The sequence below is a fragment of the Dermacentor albipictus genome, unplaced genomic scaffold (genome assembly GCF_038994185.2).
Source record: "Dermacentor albipictus isolate Rhodes 1998 colony unplaced genomic scaffold, USDA_Dalb.pri_finalv2 scaffold_35, whole genome shotgun sequence".
Taxonomy (NCBI): domain Eukaryota; kingdom Metazoa; phylum Arthropoda; class Arachnida; order Ixodida; family Ixodidae; genus Dermacentor; species Dermacentor albipictus.
Genome location: NW_027225589.1, coordinates 2016820 through 2033481, shown reverse-complemented (window position 1 = coordinate 2033481; position 16662 = coordinate 2016820). Strand labels below are relative to the sequence as shown.

Sequence of the window (16662 nt, the reverse complement as noted above, 5' to 3'; positions counted from 1 at the left end):
CGCTGAGGTATGCATGGAAATGCCGGTACTTTGTGACTTTGGATTGGCATCGTTCTCAGACAGACAGGACACCTTGAAGACGCGCTTGGCAAGTACCGTTCCATCTGTCACAATGATTCATTTTCTACTAAAACAGCACGTGAAAAGCTGTTTTAGCTTTATTATTGCGCGAAAACATGTTTTGTTTAACTATGGGAACTTGTTATTGCGTGTACGACTACACGTTACGTAAAAAGCATCAGCGGGTCACTAAAGTTGGAGGGCAGACGACAAGGAGGGCAGACGACAACCAACAAACAGTTGGTTGTCTGTTCTCGCTTTTCTTCGCTTGGTCATGCATTGTAGGTGAGTAAAGATGTAATATGCGTGAATGGAAATATTTTATGAAGGTTTTACTTTGACAACGTGTTATTTGCGTAGCCATATCCACATTTTAGACGAAGGCTCTTACAACACCAGCCAACAGGAGCCTCGCGGATACATATACCGTCATTCCCATGACGGCACGGTACTCCCTTAAGAAACTCCCATAGATGGTGGCACCAGATTTCCCTCTAGGTGTTACAGTGAGTAACTCTATGTTTGTAGATGCGGGAGAAATGACCTTTCAAAATTGTTTTGAATCTGCCTTTAGAAATTGCGAAAAATCCTGCTCAAAATATGTATATTTGGCGGCCTCAATGTGTAATGCACGATCTTTAGAAAGCGATGAATATTCTGGCTTAGCTTTAACAGATTTTCCGCTTCTTGCTTTTCGAAACAAATGTTTCTTTTTATTCAAATATCGCTTAATCTCTGGTGTAAACCACGACTTGTCTGCTGTTTCATAGATCCATTTTTGTGGAATGTATCTGTCCCGCAATGTTAACAACTCTTCAGAAAAACAAATCCAGTTATCTTGCAACGAACAGTTTTCATAAGTTTGCATGAATGACAGGTAAAATTCAGTGCTCAGAGTTGAAGCCTGCGGGATCTGCTTTAGAATGGTCATAAATTCTCTTTTTCTGTCGCGGTTTCTTCACGGTTGGCGTTTTAAAGGTACAATGTATGACACCATGGTCACTAATATACTCTAGTACATCGACGGTAGCACTTTCGAGGTGTCTTGTTAGAAGAAGATCAAGAAATTCATTGTGCCGCATAGGGATTTCGACAAGTTGAGACAATAGAAAATATTCTAAAACGTCAACAAAATCTGCACATCGCGTGTCTGGTGCTTGCTAGGAGACTTTAAAGCACGCCACTCTGTGCCTGCAAAGTTAAAATCACCGGCCGAAATTATGGGAGAGTTATTATATTCGGATTGGATGGAGCCTAATACATGCTGCAGTTCCTCAGAAAAATCTTGCAGAAAGTAAGGTTGCCTATATAGCATGCTTCAATAACCAAAGCTATAATTGGTAAATAGCATGCAACTGAAATAGATTCAAGAATGCTGTCAGTAGGAATGGGTTTTACCTTTGCATGCTTTCTTACGACTATTACGACAGCGCCTCCTTTTCTATTCACACGGTCTTTCCGAATAACAGTGAATAAATTTGAAATTTGCAAGTCAAAATAGCTATACATTCAGGAGTTAACCATGTTTCCTTTCCGATTATAACATATGCATTACGAGCGTGGATGGAAGTAAGCTGATGTTGTTTGTTAAGGATGCTACGAAATTTGGCGAAAGTTATAGAAAATTTATGTGTCCCATGGTCTTTCTGCGCGTGGCGACGGTGTAATAGGTTTGCATTTCGCTGGACAAATTCTACGATGCTGTCCTCGGAATGCAGGTACCGATATAATTTCTTGCCTATCTTTAACTTATCGAAAGATAGCTTAAACCTTTCGTCGGGTTTACAATTCGCTCGTGCAAGGTCACGAAGCTGTTTGCGCACGAATTGTATTCGAGGTAAAAAGTTCTCATCTATCCAAACTTTTCATTTCAAACATTTTAGCTTGTCGGAAATAGCCAGATTACTGAATTTTGTCTTGTAGTGTAGAAAGTTCACTATAACTGACCGGTGGTGCTCTTGCCTGCGAGATCCAATGCGATGTGCACGTTCAGTATCAGTTACATCGAGGCCAAGGTGATCTCTGCAGAATCTTTGAATGACAGCTTGAGAAGCCTCGTAATTTTCTTTCTCTGCCTCGGGCAAGCCTTTCAATATCAATTTTTTTTTCTGCGCAGGCAATTGTTGATGTCATCAATGAGTTCAACTATGTTAGGTTCAGAATACCACCTATCAGAAAAGGATGAGAGATCGCTTTTGATGTCATCGACACCTTTTTTTGAGTTCGGATAACACTGTGTCATTTCCCAAAAAATCGTCTAGCAAAGCTTCCACTTTCGAAAGGCGTTTCTTAAGGTCAGTTATACCTGATAAAATGTCCTTCATCTTACTGCTAATTTCTTTTTGAAAGTTGTCAGGCTCACATTCGGCACCCTTTAGGGCATCTAGAACCTTGTCTATCTTGTGAGGGCCGGGACTGACTTCAATGTCACCATTGCAGCTTAGGAGATGAGCAGCAGAAAACATAAGAACAATGAGTCGCCCCCTGGGGCACCAAGTAACAAAGAAACCAGCAGCTGCATGAAAACGAAGCCTTTCACTACAGTTACATTGTAGTCGTTGGCTACGGCACCCATACTGTACATATATAATCATAGGCACTGGGCTTGGGGTTTGCGGCGTGCACTGAGGTACAGTTTACAACGCTATGAACCTGCACTCACCTATATAAGGCAGAAGAATGACGTTTAGCCCTTTTCACAAACGTCGAAAGTCCCAACAATGCACAATCCACAGGGTCCCTTTGTAGCTGATCGCCGGCAGCGGGTACCGAATCATATATCACGTGAGCCAGAAGTAGACGCAAGCACCGTCTGTAGCGCTCACGGTAAACAGCTGCGTTGATGTACCGTGGTTTATGATGCGCCGATCACAGCCGCAGTACGAAGCTCGTGGCCCGAGATCCCAACAGGTTCAGCAGCGACGTCGACGGTATCGCTATGAAAGGCAGAAGAACGACGTTTATCGCTTTTCGCAAACGTCAAAAATCCCAACAATGCACAATCCACAGGGTCCCTTTGTAGCTGATCGCCGCCAACGGGTACCGAATTAGATATCATGTGAGCCAGAGGTAGACACAAGCGCCGTCTGTAGCGCTCACAGTAAAGAGCTGCGTTGATGTACCGTGGTTTACGATGCACCGATCACAGCCGCAGTACGAAGCTCGTGGCCCGAGATCCCAACAGGTTCAGCAGCGACGTCGACGGTATCGCTATGAAAGGCAGAAGAACGACGTTTATCGCTTTTCGCAAACGTCAAAAATCCCAACAATGCACAATCCACAGGGTCCCTTTGTAGCTGATCGCCGCCAACGGGTACCGAATTAGATATCATGTGAGCCAGAGGTAGACACAAGCGCCGTCTGTAGCGCTCACAGTAAAGAGCTGCATTGATGTACCGTGGTTTATGATGCGCCGATCACAGCCGCAGTACGAAGCTCGTGGCCCGAGATCCCAACAGGTTCAGCAGCGACGTTGACGGTATCACTATGAAAGGCAGAAGAACGACGTTTAGCGCTTTTCGCAAACGCCGCAAATCCCTTACCCCAAGTTACACAACAAATGCCCTTCTCATGTAGATGCAGCACCAACCCCAACTTTCTAGAACTGCGCTCGCCAAATCTGCGGCAAAGGGATTTACTATGCATCAGAACAGCATTTCTTTCGTGTTGCTGACAGCAATATGAAGCTTCATATTAGGCAAAAATCAATCTTATAAAAAATGTTACGTTCTAGACCTTTAATATTCAAATCTGCGCATGAAGAAATGGTTACTTAGTTCATGATAGTTGCGGAAGGGGTTATGCGTCTTGGAATTTCCCGCAAAATGATAAACGTGGCGACATGCGTGTCCCTATATTATTCGACGTTTCAATCTCTCGCTTAACCCTTCTCTCTGATTTTCATGTTCTTTTAATCACATTATTCCTTTATGAAGACAACGTGAGTAGAATTTGCAATTACTGACGCCGCGTTATATCATCAACACGTTAAAGTGTAAGCCCAACCTAATAATAATAGCTTTTGTTGCCCACCAGCGCCAAAAAGAAGAACATCCAGCATAGACCGGATGTATCAGAAATGACCGTGCGTGATTTCTAAGCAAGCACAGTAGGCATATAGGAGTGGTATGACAAATAAATTATGCGCCCTAACATTTCGCAATATATATTAGATAGGAACTAATTTTATCGGTAATACCTGAAAGACTCATGTTTAGGGATTTTACATCAGGGGTTGAAAAGTGTCGAGGAATTTCGCTGGGCTAATTAACCGCAGTACCGGGCACATTGTGATTAGAATATTTATTTTGGATACCTTTTAAAAAATCGCCTTGCTAAAAACGCCCTGACTATGGGCCGTGTAATGTAAAACTTTTCCAATATATTTTTATTCCTATCTCCTGACGTCAAATTTGCGTAACCGCTGACGCAAGCGTCGGACGCTCACCCACAGGGTTGTCAGAACAAACCAATCAAATGCTCTCCTCCTTCGTAGGAGGCCACTTTTGTTTGCTTGAAAAACGAATAACATTGCCTGCACAGAGTGGCTTGTCTTATCTAATTGGCGCACAAGAGGAGAGGAGCATGCTCAAATGGAGAGGGATTAGATGGGGCCGAGGAACAGCACTGAATATCGATAACCGGATGAATAGGGGGGTGCCAGAGTCTGCGATTGGTCGCTTTATTTTATTTAGCTTGCGGTGGCTCGTCGACAATCCTGACGGCATGCAACGGAAGCTTAAGAATGACGCTAAAACAGATCCTCAGCTGAGAAAAGTTGGCAGAACGAGATCGGAAACGTGCCGAACGTTCTCGAAAACTTTACACGGCCGCGCAAAAAGTTTTCTTACACGCAAGTAAACACATGCTATCCGGCAGGGGCGAGTAGCCAGCGCCTGAGCGATTGGCGGGAGCTATATTTTATTCCTTTCGGAATGGGGCAGCCTGCGACTATTCAGAAGAAAATTTAGTTTTGTTCGGCATATCATTGCATCTTTAACGCGTACGCGTTACTTTGACGCGATCAGTTATTGCGGCTTTTTTGAAGACGCGTAAGAGGCAGGTGAAGTGGTTGCCTACAGAAAACTTTGGCCAATAGCCAAGCGCTAATGGCAAAAAGGCGTAGAATCAGAAATAATTATTTATTCTTTGTTCAGTCAAATTATGCACAATCACTGCGTACACACCATATCTGATGGGGAGCTATTGCGGTTTTTGTGATGTGGCGTGATAGACGGGTGTAGTGGGGGTGGTCCAAAATAGTTTTTGAGCAATCGCGGTGGCGTGATTCCAGAATTGGAATAGAAAAGTTTGGAATAGTTTTACGTTATAGCACCCTATGACTAGTTTCATGAAATCCACATTCCTCAAATTTGTAGCAACGCTTATCCTCCTTAATCTGTTTTATTCCGCGTTAATACTCTTTTATCCAGCTTAATGCACCTAAGTTCAGATTCATTCACATCACCTTAGTTGTCACTCCTGTCCCTTAAGTAATCTCAACAACGAAATACAAGAGGCTGATGGCGTCACATGATGTGATGATGACTTTTCGTGCCAGTCGTTGCCTACAACGGCGGCTTTTCTGCCTCATGGAATACATAATTATTTCGCATTAAACGCTGCATGACCGAGATTCGTCAACCGTTCAACAACATAAGAAATAGATGCGAGTAAAGTTATGACTTGCACGGTTTCCTGAATTGCTATTTCCAAAGAGCTGTAGTGGAGTAGGTTACATTGTCACCCGAAGTCATTCTGCCGGGTTTTTTACCCGAAGTCAATGTACCCGGTAAACATAACGACAAATCATAGCCCAGTAACAAAATGATACGGTTATGTATTTTTTACCATTGCATACTTTTACCTAATGTGACATCGACCTTATATGACAATGCAGGCGGCATAAACCAAATCGGCTCCAATGCATTGTTAGTACGCATATTTCACATGCATTAGTACTGCAATACCACTTCCGCGACCGGCTTAGTTCCATGTAGTTTGTATTCCATGTAAAGTATGAATGTTTGAGTTTGTCCCATTAGCTTCAGCAGGCAGTGAATAGTATTAACTACCTTTACACACTCAGAAGATTGTGCTTGTTATACTAAGTAACCTGCTAGTATTTGCCTAGTTAAAGCAGTAGCCACTGATTATTAGTGTATGCAGGTGTCGCACATTATATCGACGCGTACGTCTAGTTATAACATTTTTTGGAGAAAATATTCTACCACTACGGTATTAGTAATAGTATAAGTATTAGCAGCGTACACAGCCCGCATGATTGTGACAACTATAGTGGAATGAAAAAAATCAAGATAGTAAACAACAGAAGCATTGGGAATTGTTATTTACGGGCTATACGAAGTGCATGTATTAAGAAATAAATAATCTTTTTCGAATTTGTCTTTTACAGCAAGGAAGCAACGGCGTGCTACAAGTGCCATAGGTATGTAAAAAAGTATTAACAAATTTTTTGTGTTTTCCGAGCTGTTGTGAATATTCACAGCCAGAGATAATAATAATATGTCTCATAAGCAAGTGCAGACAAAGGCATAAAATGAGGCACAACATGATATAAACGCTAATAAAAAGGAAACTGTATGAAAAACCATAACTCCGAGCAGGTCCTTTATCAACAGTGTGTCCTTGTCGTATGCGTACTCATAGTTGCTCACATGATTCGTGCGTGTTCCCTCTGAGAGAATGGACAAAAATGATTGTGCACCAGACCCAGCGTACTTCCTGTCTTCTGTTCTAGCATCAGCGGGATAGAATGCCAGGGGAGTAGCAACAATCGCCATTGTCACATAAATAACGTAGTGGCAAAGGTTTAAAATTGAACAGCGCGAACAAACAACGGGGAAGATCGGAAGGCAATGGCCGCTGGCGCTCGCCTTGAAATATTTTAATTTCCGAAAATGCAGAAAATATATCCCATGAGTAGGATATGGGAAAATAGGTAAAGGTAGAGGGGGAACGATCATATACAGGTGACGGAAGCCTAATTAAAAGAAGTCGCTTCTGTATGTTTTGTTGCAGTAAGGGCCAGGTGATGGTGTTACAACATTCAACATGAGTTGATTGAGTGAGGCCTCTGCAACAAGAGACGCATGCAAGCGCTCCGAGTAGGTATGAATGGTTTTACGAATAGCGCAAAATTTAACCTTTTTCTCTGCCACGACTGGAAGTACCACGGAGATCAAACTTATCCAAAGTTGGCAGAAGGCTATGCCTGATTTCTTTCCGAAGCTAAAATACCCTGGATAAAATATAGTTTTTCTAAGGAAAGTTTTATTCACCTGTTAGAAGGTGTTATAGTGGTGCTGCACCCATGTTTTCAAATGTTCCAACGTACCTGTCCGTTACACGACGCTTTTATTTCCCAGCAAGGAGGGCAACTGCAAGTGCAAAGTGTGTCAAAATCTACCCGTTCCTGCCGTAATTAGAAACGTAGCAAACTAATGCTGAAGCCGCGTCTTATTGCGAAGCATATTTTCCCTCATTCGTGGCATATTGCTGTACAGAGGTTCCTGTCTCACCAATCTTTTCTTCAAAAAAGATATTGTGTGAGTGGTAGTGAAATCAAATCTCTCCGTTCCAGTTTGGCAGTCAAGTTATTTTCAATAGGCCACGATGGCTTTTTTCCTTCCGTTATTGCCCATGTAAACATATTTTTTGTGACACAAACATGCGTACAGGAAAGATCGAAACAATAAGCGAGTCAGAGCTCTTACAAGACTAGTAAAATTTGTTGATCTGTAGAAGGCTTCCTACTGGTTGGAGTCATTCGAGTACGCTTTGTTGAACCATTTTTGTATGAACGAATGAACTTCCGGATAAAAAAAAGTGCTCTTCAAACAGGAGTTCTCAATATCAGTGTTGTGCCCCGCCATTATTGCTCACCCTATAGTGTGGAAGCCTAGTAGCATAGCTTGAGCGAACGGTGCACCCTGCTCATTTTCAACTGGAAAATTTTTTGCCCAGATCATCACGGCAGTGGAAGCACCTCCCCGGTGAAATTGTATCTAGTGTCAACAACTAACTATTTTGTATGGCATCAGCTAGCATTGTATAATTAGGAATTATTAACATGTTATTTCGTTTACTTGCCGTACTTGCAAACGTCTAAGGACGACAATGGTTAACATTGTACTAACAGGAATTATCAAGGTGTTATTTTGTTTACATTGTCTGTCGTACTTACAGACATTAGGCAAGATATTACATAATATTACCTATAATTAATATTTACTAATACGCCATAGTGTTTATTTTCCTTATTTCAATGTTATGCTTTCCGTTTCCCACTCCCCTCTGTAATGCCTTCAGGCCTTGAGGGTAGCATAAATAAATAGGTTAAATAAATAAATAAATAAATAAATAAATAAATAAATAAATAAATAAATAAATACCCTGGGAATCTAAAGGAAATCTGTTTAAGGTCCCGTTGAACGGTGTGCCCCCAGAAAACAGCATCCCATCAATCAATAAAAAAAAATTCTATAGTTTCCGAGTTTCCTACTCACGTTGCAAAGCCACCTAGCTTTTTGAAACACTCGTTGCATGCTTTCCGTGCAACTTTCTCGTCTTCTTTCCTCATTACAGATTGCACATTAAGGAGCTGCGATAGAGTCAAGGAGTTCAACAAGGATAAATTATTTTAAAAGCTCCTTGGTTAGACTGCACTATCTACGGCGCAGGTCTACTTTCTTCAGAACTTTCCTGGTAGCAGATAATACAATGTGTAAACCTCGCGATTGCCGAAGCTAATATTGTTTTACCATTTCTTCGCCCTAGTACAAATCTCACTGCCATTTGATAATAGGCCCTATGACATATCCATAGGTACGCAAAGTAGTGTAATACGTAGTCGGGGAGTTTCTCAGAGTCCATCTTTCTCGAGGTTGCACTCACGTCCACCACCTATGTACACCCAAGAATTGCCATATCATAAGCTCTGGTCGAACGGAGGGCCTAGTAAGGATGCCATTGCTGCCATACTATCGTCTTCAATGAGGTCATCGTCGTGTTTCTGTGAAATAATGGTAGATTGTCAGCTACCTGCTAAATTCTTCCGATAACAACGATTCTTAAAATGCGTAGGATCGGCATCATTTTACTGCGATTAGCACTACTTACCTACTTCAGGCTTTTCAACCGTATCTATCTATCTATCTATCTATCTATCTATCTATCTATCTATCTATCTATCTATCTATCTATCTATCTATCTATCTATCTATCTATCTATCTATCTATCTATCTATCTATCTATCTATCTATCTATCTATCTATCTATCTATCTATCTATCTATCTATCTATCTATCTATCTATCTATCTATCTATCTATCTATCTATCTATCTATCTATCTATCTATCTATCTATCTATCTATCTATCTATCTATCTATCTATCTATCTATCTATCTATCTATCTATCTATCTATCTATCTATCTATCTATCTATCTATCTATCTATCTATCTATCTATCTATCTATCTATCTATCTATCTATCTATCTATCTATCTATTCTGCCTGCCAGACCAAAACAGCAGCCCAAGTTGCCTACCAGCTAGGGTGACCGTGTATGTGACCATGGCCATAATGCTGTTGTGGTCATTCTATCGTCTTCATTCCAGCTTCATCTAACTCTCGTAGCGCCATTGCCGTCATGCCTACTACGCCTACAAAGTGGCGTAATTGGCTGAATGACTTCGGCCACTATGACTGCGTGCTTGTCGTCGTAATACCATCGTGGATATGATACAATGGTCATTCTAGGTTTCTTATAACACTCGCGTCATGCAGTCGTCGTGGTGTTATCCTGGTCATACAGCCGACATACATTCACCACGCATTCGCTGTCATAGTGTCAGCGTGATGCCATTGTGGTAGTTCTGTCCTCATCGTTTCGGGTTCGGTATCCGGCTCTCTTCATGTTGTCATACCTTTGTCATGATGACGTAGTGCTCATTCCATTGTCGTCATTCTAGCTTGGCAATTAGGCTATCGTAATGTGGCCTTTGCCACGCATCATCGCAAAATTGTCATTGTCATATTATTGTCGTCACGTTAATGGCGATTCCACCATCATTATTCCAGTTTTCTACTTTGGCTACCGTCATGCCATGGCCTTCATGCCTTCTACGCCAACACATCAGCGTAAGTTGTCTAATAGCTTGGGCAACTAAGTGTGCGCTCATAGTTGGGATCCTGTCGCATCGTCATTATTCCACCTTCCTCATTTCGCTCTCGTCATGCCATCAGCTTCGTACAGTTGTCATGCATTGGGTGTCATAATGTGATTGTGATACGGTTGTGATTGTTACGTCATCGTCATTCCTGCGTCTTTATTGTGACTCATGCCATCAACGTGACGCCAGTGTTGTCAATATGTCATTGTCCTACATTCGTCATCCATAACGTCATCGTGCTGTGGTTGTAGTTATTCCATCGCCGTTACTCCAGCTTCGTCATGTAGCTCTCGTCATGCCGTCTTCCTGAGGCCTCGTCGTCAACACTTCGACGTCATAATGTGATCTTCACACATTCATTGTCATGCCGTCGTCATGTAAACTTCGTCATCGGACTTTTATCATTCCGTTAACGTCTCAATGTCAATTCAAAATCCTTATCGCTTGACAACGTCGAACCATTGTCGTCGGGTCTTTGCTATCATACTTGCTTCCTCGTCTCGCTGATGTCACTCAATCTTTGTCATTCTACTGTAATCATACTCTCGTTTATCCGTGATTACCCGCCATCGTCATGCCATCTTCATCATTGTGTTGTCCTCAGACAGTCGCTATCAGACACCTGTTATCGCGCCACTGTCGTCATGCCGTCGTATTTGTGTCATCGTCTTATTTCCAGCTTTCTCATCTGGTGGCCATCGTACGATCGTCGTCACGCAATTCTCTCTGTACACTCGTATTACACTTCCTTGATGCAGGCGTCGTCAGGCTGCACTGGTTGGGCTATCATAACCATTTCGGATTCATCTTGTTCCCGATAAGCCGCCATCATCATATCACCTTGGTCATTCCGGCAGCCTCATTCCGTCTTTTCTATACCATCGGCACTGCGTCATCGCTATACAGTCGTCCTTGCGCTGTCGTGCTCACTAGGCGACATTGGCAAGTGAGTGGCGCAGCCGTGTGCCCTGACACCTGAAACAATGTATATCGTATAAGTATAGCCAGAGCAAGGGATGTCTCAAAGGGCAATTACAGGTCAATACATACGTTAATTCAGTTATACGGTGTCACTACATCGATTGAATGATAATTGCGTTACCGTTGATAGTCATGCGGGATGGGTTTCGCCACAATTTTTCCCCTATTTTCACGTGATCATACGATATTAGTATTTGGTTTCTCTCGTTCCCTCGGTGAACTAAGCAAGTTGTAACTTTCGTAGGTATACTAAGATATGGATGCCAATTGAACAAGGTGAGCACATTCATCCCTACGCAGACAACAAAAAGGAGAGAATAACGCGTAGTTTGTTTAATAAACTGACTAGTGTTGCATTCCGCTGCGGAAATACACCGTGTATGCAGTGACTCAAAAGCTTTCCATACCGAGAGCAGCGCCAGATCAAACTAACTAGCGAGCGGGGGAATCGCAACATGAAGGAAAAGCTGCGTATTCACGCTGCCCAGCTGGCAACCTTTCTTTCGATGACAATGTTTCTGCATTTCTATATAGATGGCCGTACGAGTTCGAACGCTGACTTGGAATGGACACTGCTGTGATGATCTGGTTTGAGGAAGCTTAGACTTTATCCAATGCATTAAACAGACGCCTGTCGGTTGCTGCACAGAAAATCATCTCGTTTCCGTCGTAAAGGAAGTGGGCGTCATCAGTAGAACTTGCACGAAGCTAAATGCAGCCGTAGCGCTTGCTGTCCAGTACCCGGTGTCCATCGTCTTTGCGACATCATTCGCGAGACACTTTGGTGGAGGTGGACATTCTAAGTACCTCGATGCGGAGCTCTTGTTCAACGGCTGCACCATTTAGATTTCATGTGTAGCATTCCTTCGCGAGTACCCTGGCTATTTTGGTAGCGAAATTTTTCAAAATTGCCTTGCTAATGCGAAAAGCGTGATACCTTTTCCATGGCAACACACATGGCTCCGTAGAAAATGCATGGGTTTTGGGTTGGCCAACTCGAATTTCACAGTGAGTCAACCTAAATTTAGGGTTGATATGTGGGTTGGTCATCGTAAATTTTGGTGCGATTGGGAATGGGCCAACGTAAATTTGGTGCTAATATGACACTGCGGCAACCCAAATTTCGGGGTGATGTGGCAGTGGGGTGATATGGGGGTGCGCCCAAAGCCCCTGAAGTATGCCACCTGCTGGTCACGCACCCTCGCCGAGGCTGATGTCACATCGAGGTGCAAATTGTGAGGTGGAAATTCCCACAACGAGGTGGAAATTGGAACTTACGTAGATATTCGCTTCATAACAACGACACGAAATATAATAGGACAACAGCAGTAACACGACTCGTCAGTCGTGAGAGTCAGACACAATGGAGGAGGCCATTCTGTATCGGCTCGCAGTTATATATTTACCAATTAACGATAGCAATGAGAGTACAGACCAGTCTGAATATACAGGGGAATACTGAGCTTATGGATCAAGACATCACAGAAAGCGAAGTTCGCGCAACCCTGTACGACGTGAACAGTAGATCCGCTGCCTGTAAAAATGGCATTTCCAATAGGCTGTTAAAAACCTGGGCAATGATTCTTTAAAATATTTAACAGAATATTTCAGCGAACTCTGGAAAAATGATGATTGTCCTAAGGAATGGATAATTGCTAACAAAATTATTATTCCAAAACCAGCCAAGCAACTCAATCTAGATAACCTAAGACCCATATCGTTAACATCACGTCTAGGCAAAACCATGGAGGATGTCATACTCAATAGACTGACTAAGTATGTAGAAAACAGAAATCTTCCGCATAACCTGATTAGTTTCTGTCCTAGACTTTTGACTCAAGATGCAATGCTTTTAATCAAACATCATCTTATTCTTGCTGGCCCTCTACATACGAGAGCTGTCCTAGGTCTAGATGTAGAAAATGCCTTTGATCGCATCAAACGCAGGGCCATACTGGATATGCTCTCTGAGATGGGATGGGGTAAGCAATTGCACAATATAGTCAAAGTCTTTCTCGGTTGCCGTTCTGCTTGTCTCAGGTTAGGCGAACTCCAATCGACAACCCTGGAACTTGGAAATTGTGGGACACCACAAGGGTCTGTCCTATGTTCCATGTTATTTAATTTGCCAATGTCAAAAGTGGCTCGAGCTCTCGCGCAGATTGAGGGTATCCACTTTGCAATATATGCAGATGATGTAACAATCTGGAGTGCCGAAGGTAATATGGGACAAACAGAGACCAAATTGCAGGAAAGCATTTTTGTGGTGGAAACAATACTTGAGGCTATGGGACTGAACTGTTCTGCCAAAATGTCAGAACTATGGTACTACGGAGCAGTAAGCGTGGCCGCAAGTCGAGCGGATATATTCCAGTAGAAGAACCCGGCATTGACATATACGGCAAGAATGGAGAACCAATCAGGCAGGTGGAGAGTATTAGAGTGCTATGACTTCTGCAAGCGAATGGATGTAATTGCAGGATGATACAACACATATCTAACAAGTCAGAACAAGTTCTTATACTTCTGCGTGGAATTCCATAAGTCCTCCATAAAGCAAGTAACAAAATCCCAATAAGGAAAGGCGTCAGGCAGGGAGATACGATATCTCCAATGCTATTCACAGCGTGTTTACAGGAGGTATTCAGAGACCTGGATTGGGAAGAATTGGGGATAAAAGTTAATGGAGAATACCTTAGTAACTTGCGATTCGCTGATCCGCTGGTCAAGCCTTGCTTAGTAACTCAGGGGACCAATTGCAATGCATGCTCACTGACCTGGAGAGGCAAAGCAGAAGAGTGGGTCTAAAAGTTAATCTGCAGAAAACTAAAGTAGTGCTTAACAGTCTCGGGAAAGAACAGCAATTTACAATAGGCAGCGAGGCACTGGAAGTAGTAAGGGAATACATCTACTTAGGGCAGGTAGTGACGGCGGACCCGGATCATGAGACGGAAATAATCAGAAGAATAAGAATGGGCTGGGGTGCGTTTGGCAGGCATTCCCAAATCATGAACAGCAGGTTGCCATTATCCCTCAAGAGAACCCAGTTGAAAATGACAACAGAGGTTGTGTTCAGTACTACAGAAATTTCTGTTGTACAACAGGATTTTTCTGTAGTAACTACAGATTCCTGATGGAGCGACAGACTTTTCTGATGTACAACAGACATTTGTTGTTGCTACTACAGAAGTACTGTCTGTCGTATGTCTGTTGTTACTACAGAAAGCTGAAGCTCTACAACAGATTTTTGTAGTACTACAGAAATTTCTGTTGTACAACAGGATTTTTCTGTAGTAACTACAGATTCCTGATGGAGCGACAGACTTTTCTGATGTACAACAGACATTTGTTGTTGCTACTACAGAAGTATAGTCTGTCGTATGTCTGTTGTTACAACAGAAAGCTGAAGCTCTACAACAGATTTTTGTAGTACTACAGAAAAAATTGTCATCACTACAGGCACCCTGTTGTCCCAACAGAAATGTTCCTGAAGTAACCCGAAAAACTTCTGTAGTGCTACAGAGAGCTGTTGAAATACTACAGAAACCTATTGTGGCAACAGGCCCCCAATTGTCACAACAGAAGTGTTCCTGAAGTAATGCGACCAACTTCTGTTGTACTACAGAAAAATGTTGTTGTACGACAGAAGCCTATCATTGCAACAGGCCCCCAGTTGTCATAACAGAAGTGTTCCTGAAGTAATGGACAAACTTCTGTTGTACTACAGAGAACTGTTCCACAACAGAAACCTATCGGCGGAACATGTACCCAATGATGACAACAGAAGTGCACTGAAATTGTGTGATGCGACAAGCTTCTGTAGTGCCCGGTTGAAAAAGACAAAAGGAATTCCTGTCGCAACTACAGAAATTCTGTTGTACGACAGAAGTCGTTGACATTTCTTAATTGGGAGACATTTCTGACATTAGGACAGAAATTCTGATTTCGCAACAGAAGCATTCTGTCGCGACAACAAGAGTTCTGAAGTCGGGCTTCTCGCCCTTCTCTGAAGCCGGCAATGCTGATGGCGCCGACACCGGTAATAAAGTCGACGTGGCGAATAGTTACAATTGTGCCGTGACGACGCGGCACCACCAACGCCCTACCGGCCACCTCAAAATCGGCCACTGATCAAAATCATACCATCTGCGGGAATGGCTGCGTATCCGTTTTTTTTTTTTGTAAGATGTGGCACACAGGCCTGTGGACTTACATGTGCTGTTACACTGACACATTAGTTAATTTCCCAGGAATATTTCACAAGCTTATGCGAAGCGGAAAAGAAGATTTGGGTTGTTCCACAAAGTTGCGTGAAAAGCTGTCTCGCTCGGGTCTCATTAATCTGGTACAGTGCTGCCGTGAGAAGCCAGTATGCTGTCAGAAAGAACTCTCATCCACGAATGTTCATTAGCTGTTTTGCATTCAACACATGAATTATATGCGCGCTCAAAAGTGTAAAGAACGAGAGACAACTGTCGAAACTAGCAGTAATAACCCTAAAAGTCAACGTTGTCTATTTCTGAATGTCTTATTTAATAAGGATATCGTACATCAAAATCGATGTTCTAGCACTGCAAGATGTACGTCGATGGTACGAACACTCTTGCTCTTCTAGAGATGCGGCACTTGACGCGGTGGAGTGATAGCGGATCTTGGCTCTCAAAATGCAAATGTAAACATCAGCGCATCGGCTCGTCGTACTGTTCACATGGCCAAAACGTACCCTCGAAAAGCATGTCAGGGGTGGTGCAGTGGTAAGATGCCGGGCTCGGAATCGTGAGGTCGCATGTTCGAATCCTAGGTGACGACGTTTTTCTTTTTAATTTTTTTTTAACTTTTATGTTTTTCTTTTTTGTACTAACAAATTTACATAACCTTACGGACGTCTCTGTCAATTTTTAATTAAATATTGATCAAGAACTACACAACTTTCTACTACAGGACGTCACACTACAGACAACAGAACTACAGACAACAGAACTACAGGCAACAGAACTACAGGCAACAGAACTACAGAAACAACGTCCCAAAATACGACAGACTCTTAAAATTTCCTGTTGTGTTTTTCAACTGGGAAAGGTATATAATAGCTGTGTCTTACCAGTACTCACCTACGGGGCAGAAACCTGGAGGCTTACGAAAAGGGTTCTACTCAAATTGAGAACGACACAACGAGCTATGGAAAGAAGAATGATAGGGGTAACGCTAAGACATTAGAAAAGAGCAGATTGGGTGAGGGAACAAACGCGAGTTAATGACATCTTAGTTGAAATCAAGAAAAAGAAATGGGCATGGGCAGGACATGTAATGAGGAGGGAAGATAACCGATGGTCATTAAGGGTTACAGACTGGATCCCAAGGGAAGGGAAGCGTAGCAGGGGGCGGCAGAAAGTTAGGTGGGCGGATGAGATTAGGAAGTTTGCA

The 16662-nt window shown here is 42.7% G+C and overlaps 1 protein-coding gene across 3 annotated transcripts in view; it reads left to right on the top strand.

The window, feature by feature from the left end:
* Positions 1-16662, top strand: part of LOC135919710 (uncharacterized) — a 106264-nt gene that overhangs the window by 71577 nt on the left and 18025 nt on the right. The window contains exons 5-6 of one of the 3 annotated variants that reach the window (XM_065453570.1): positions 6476-6508; positions 7102-7187. In XM_065453570.1, coding sequence (XP_065309642.1) covers positions 6476-6508; positions 7102-7115 — 47 coding nt within the window. In that variant the 3' untranslated portion in view covers positions 7116-7187. Of the gene's footprint in view, positions 1-6475; positions 6509-7101; positions 7192-16662 lie in introns of all 3 variants that reach the window. The other 2 variants (XM_065453571.1, XM_065453569.1) reach the window with 2 other exon arrangements.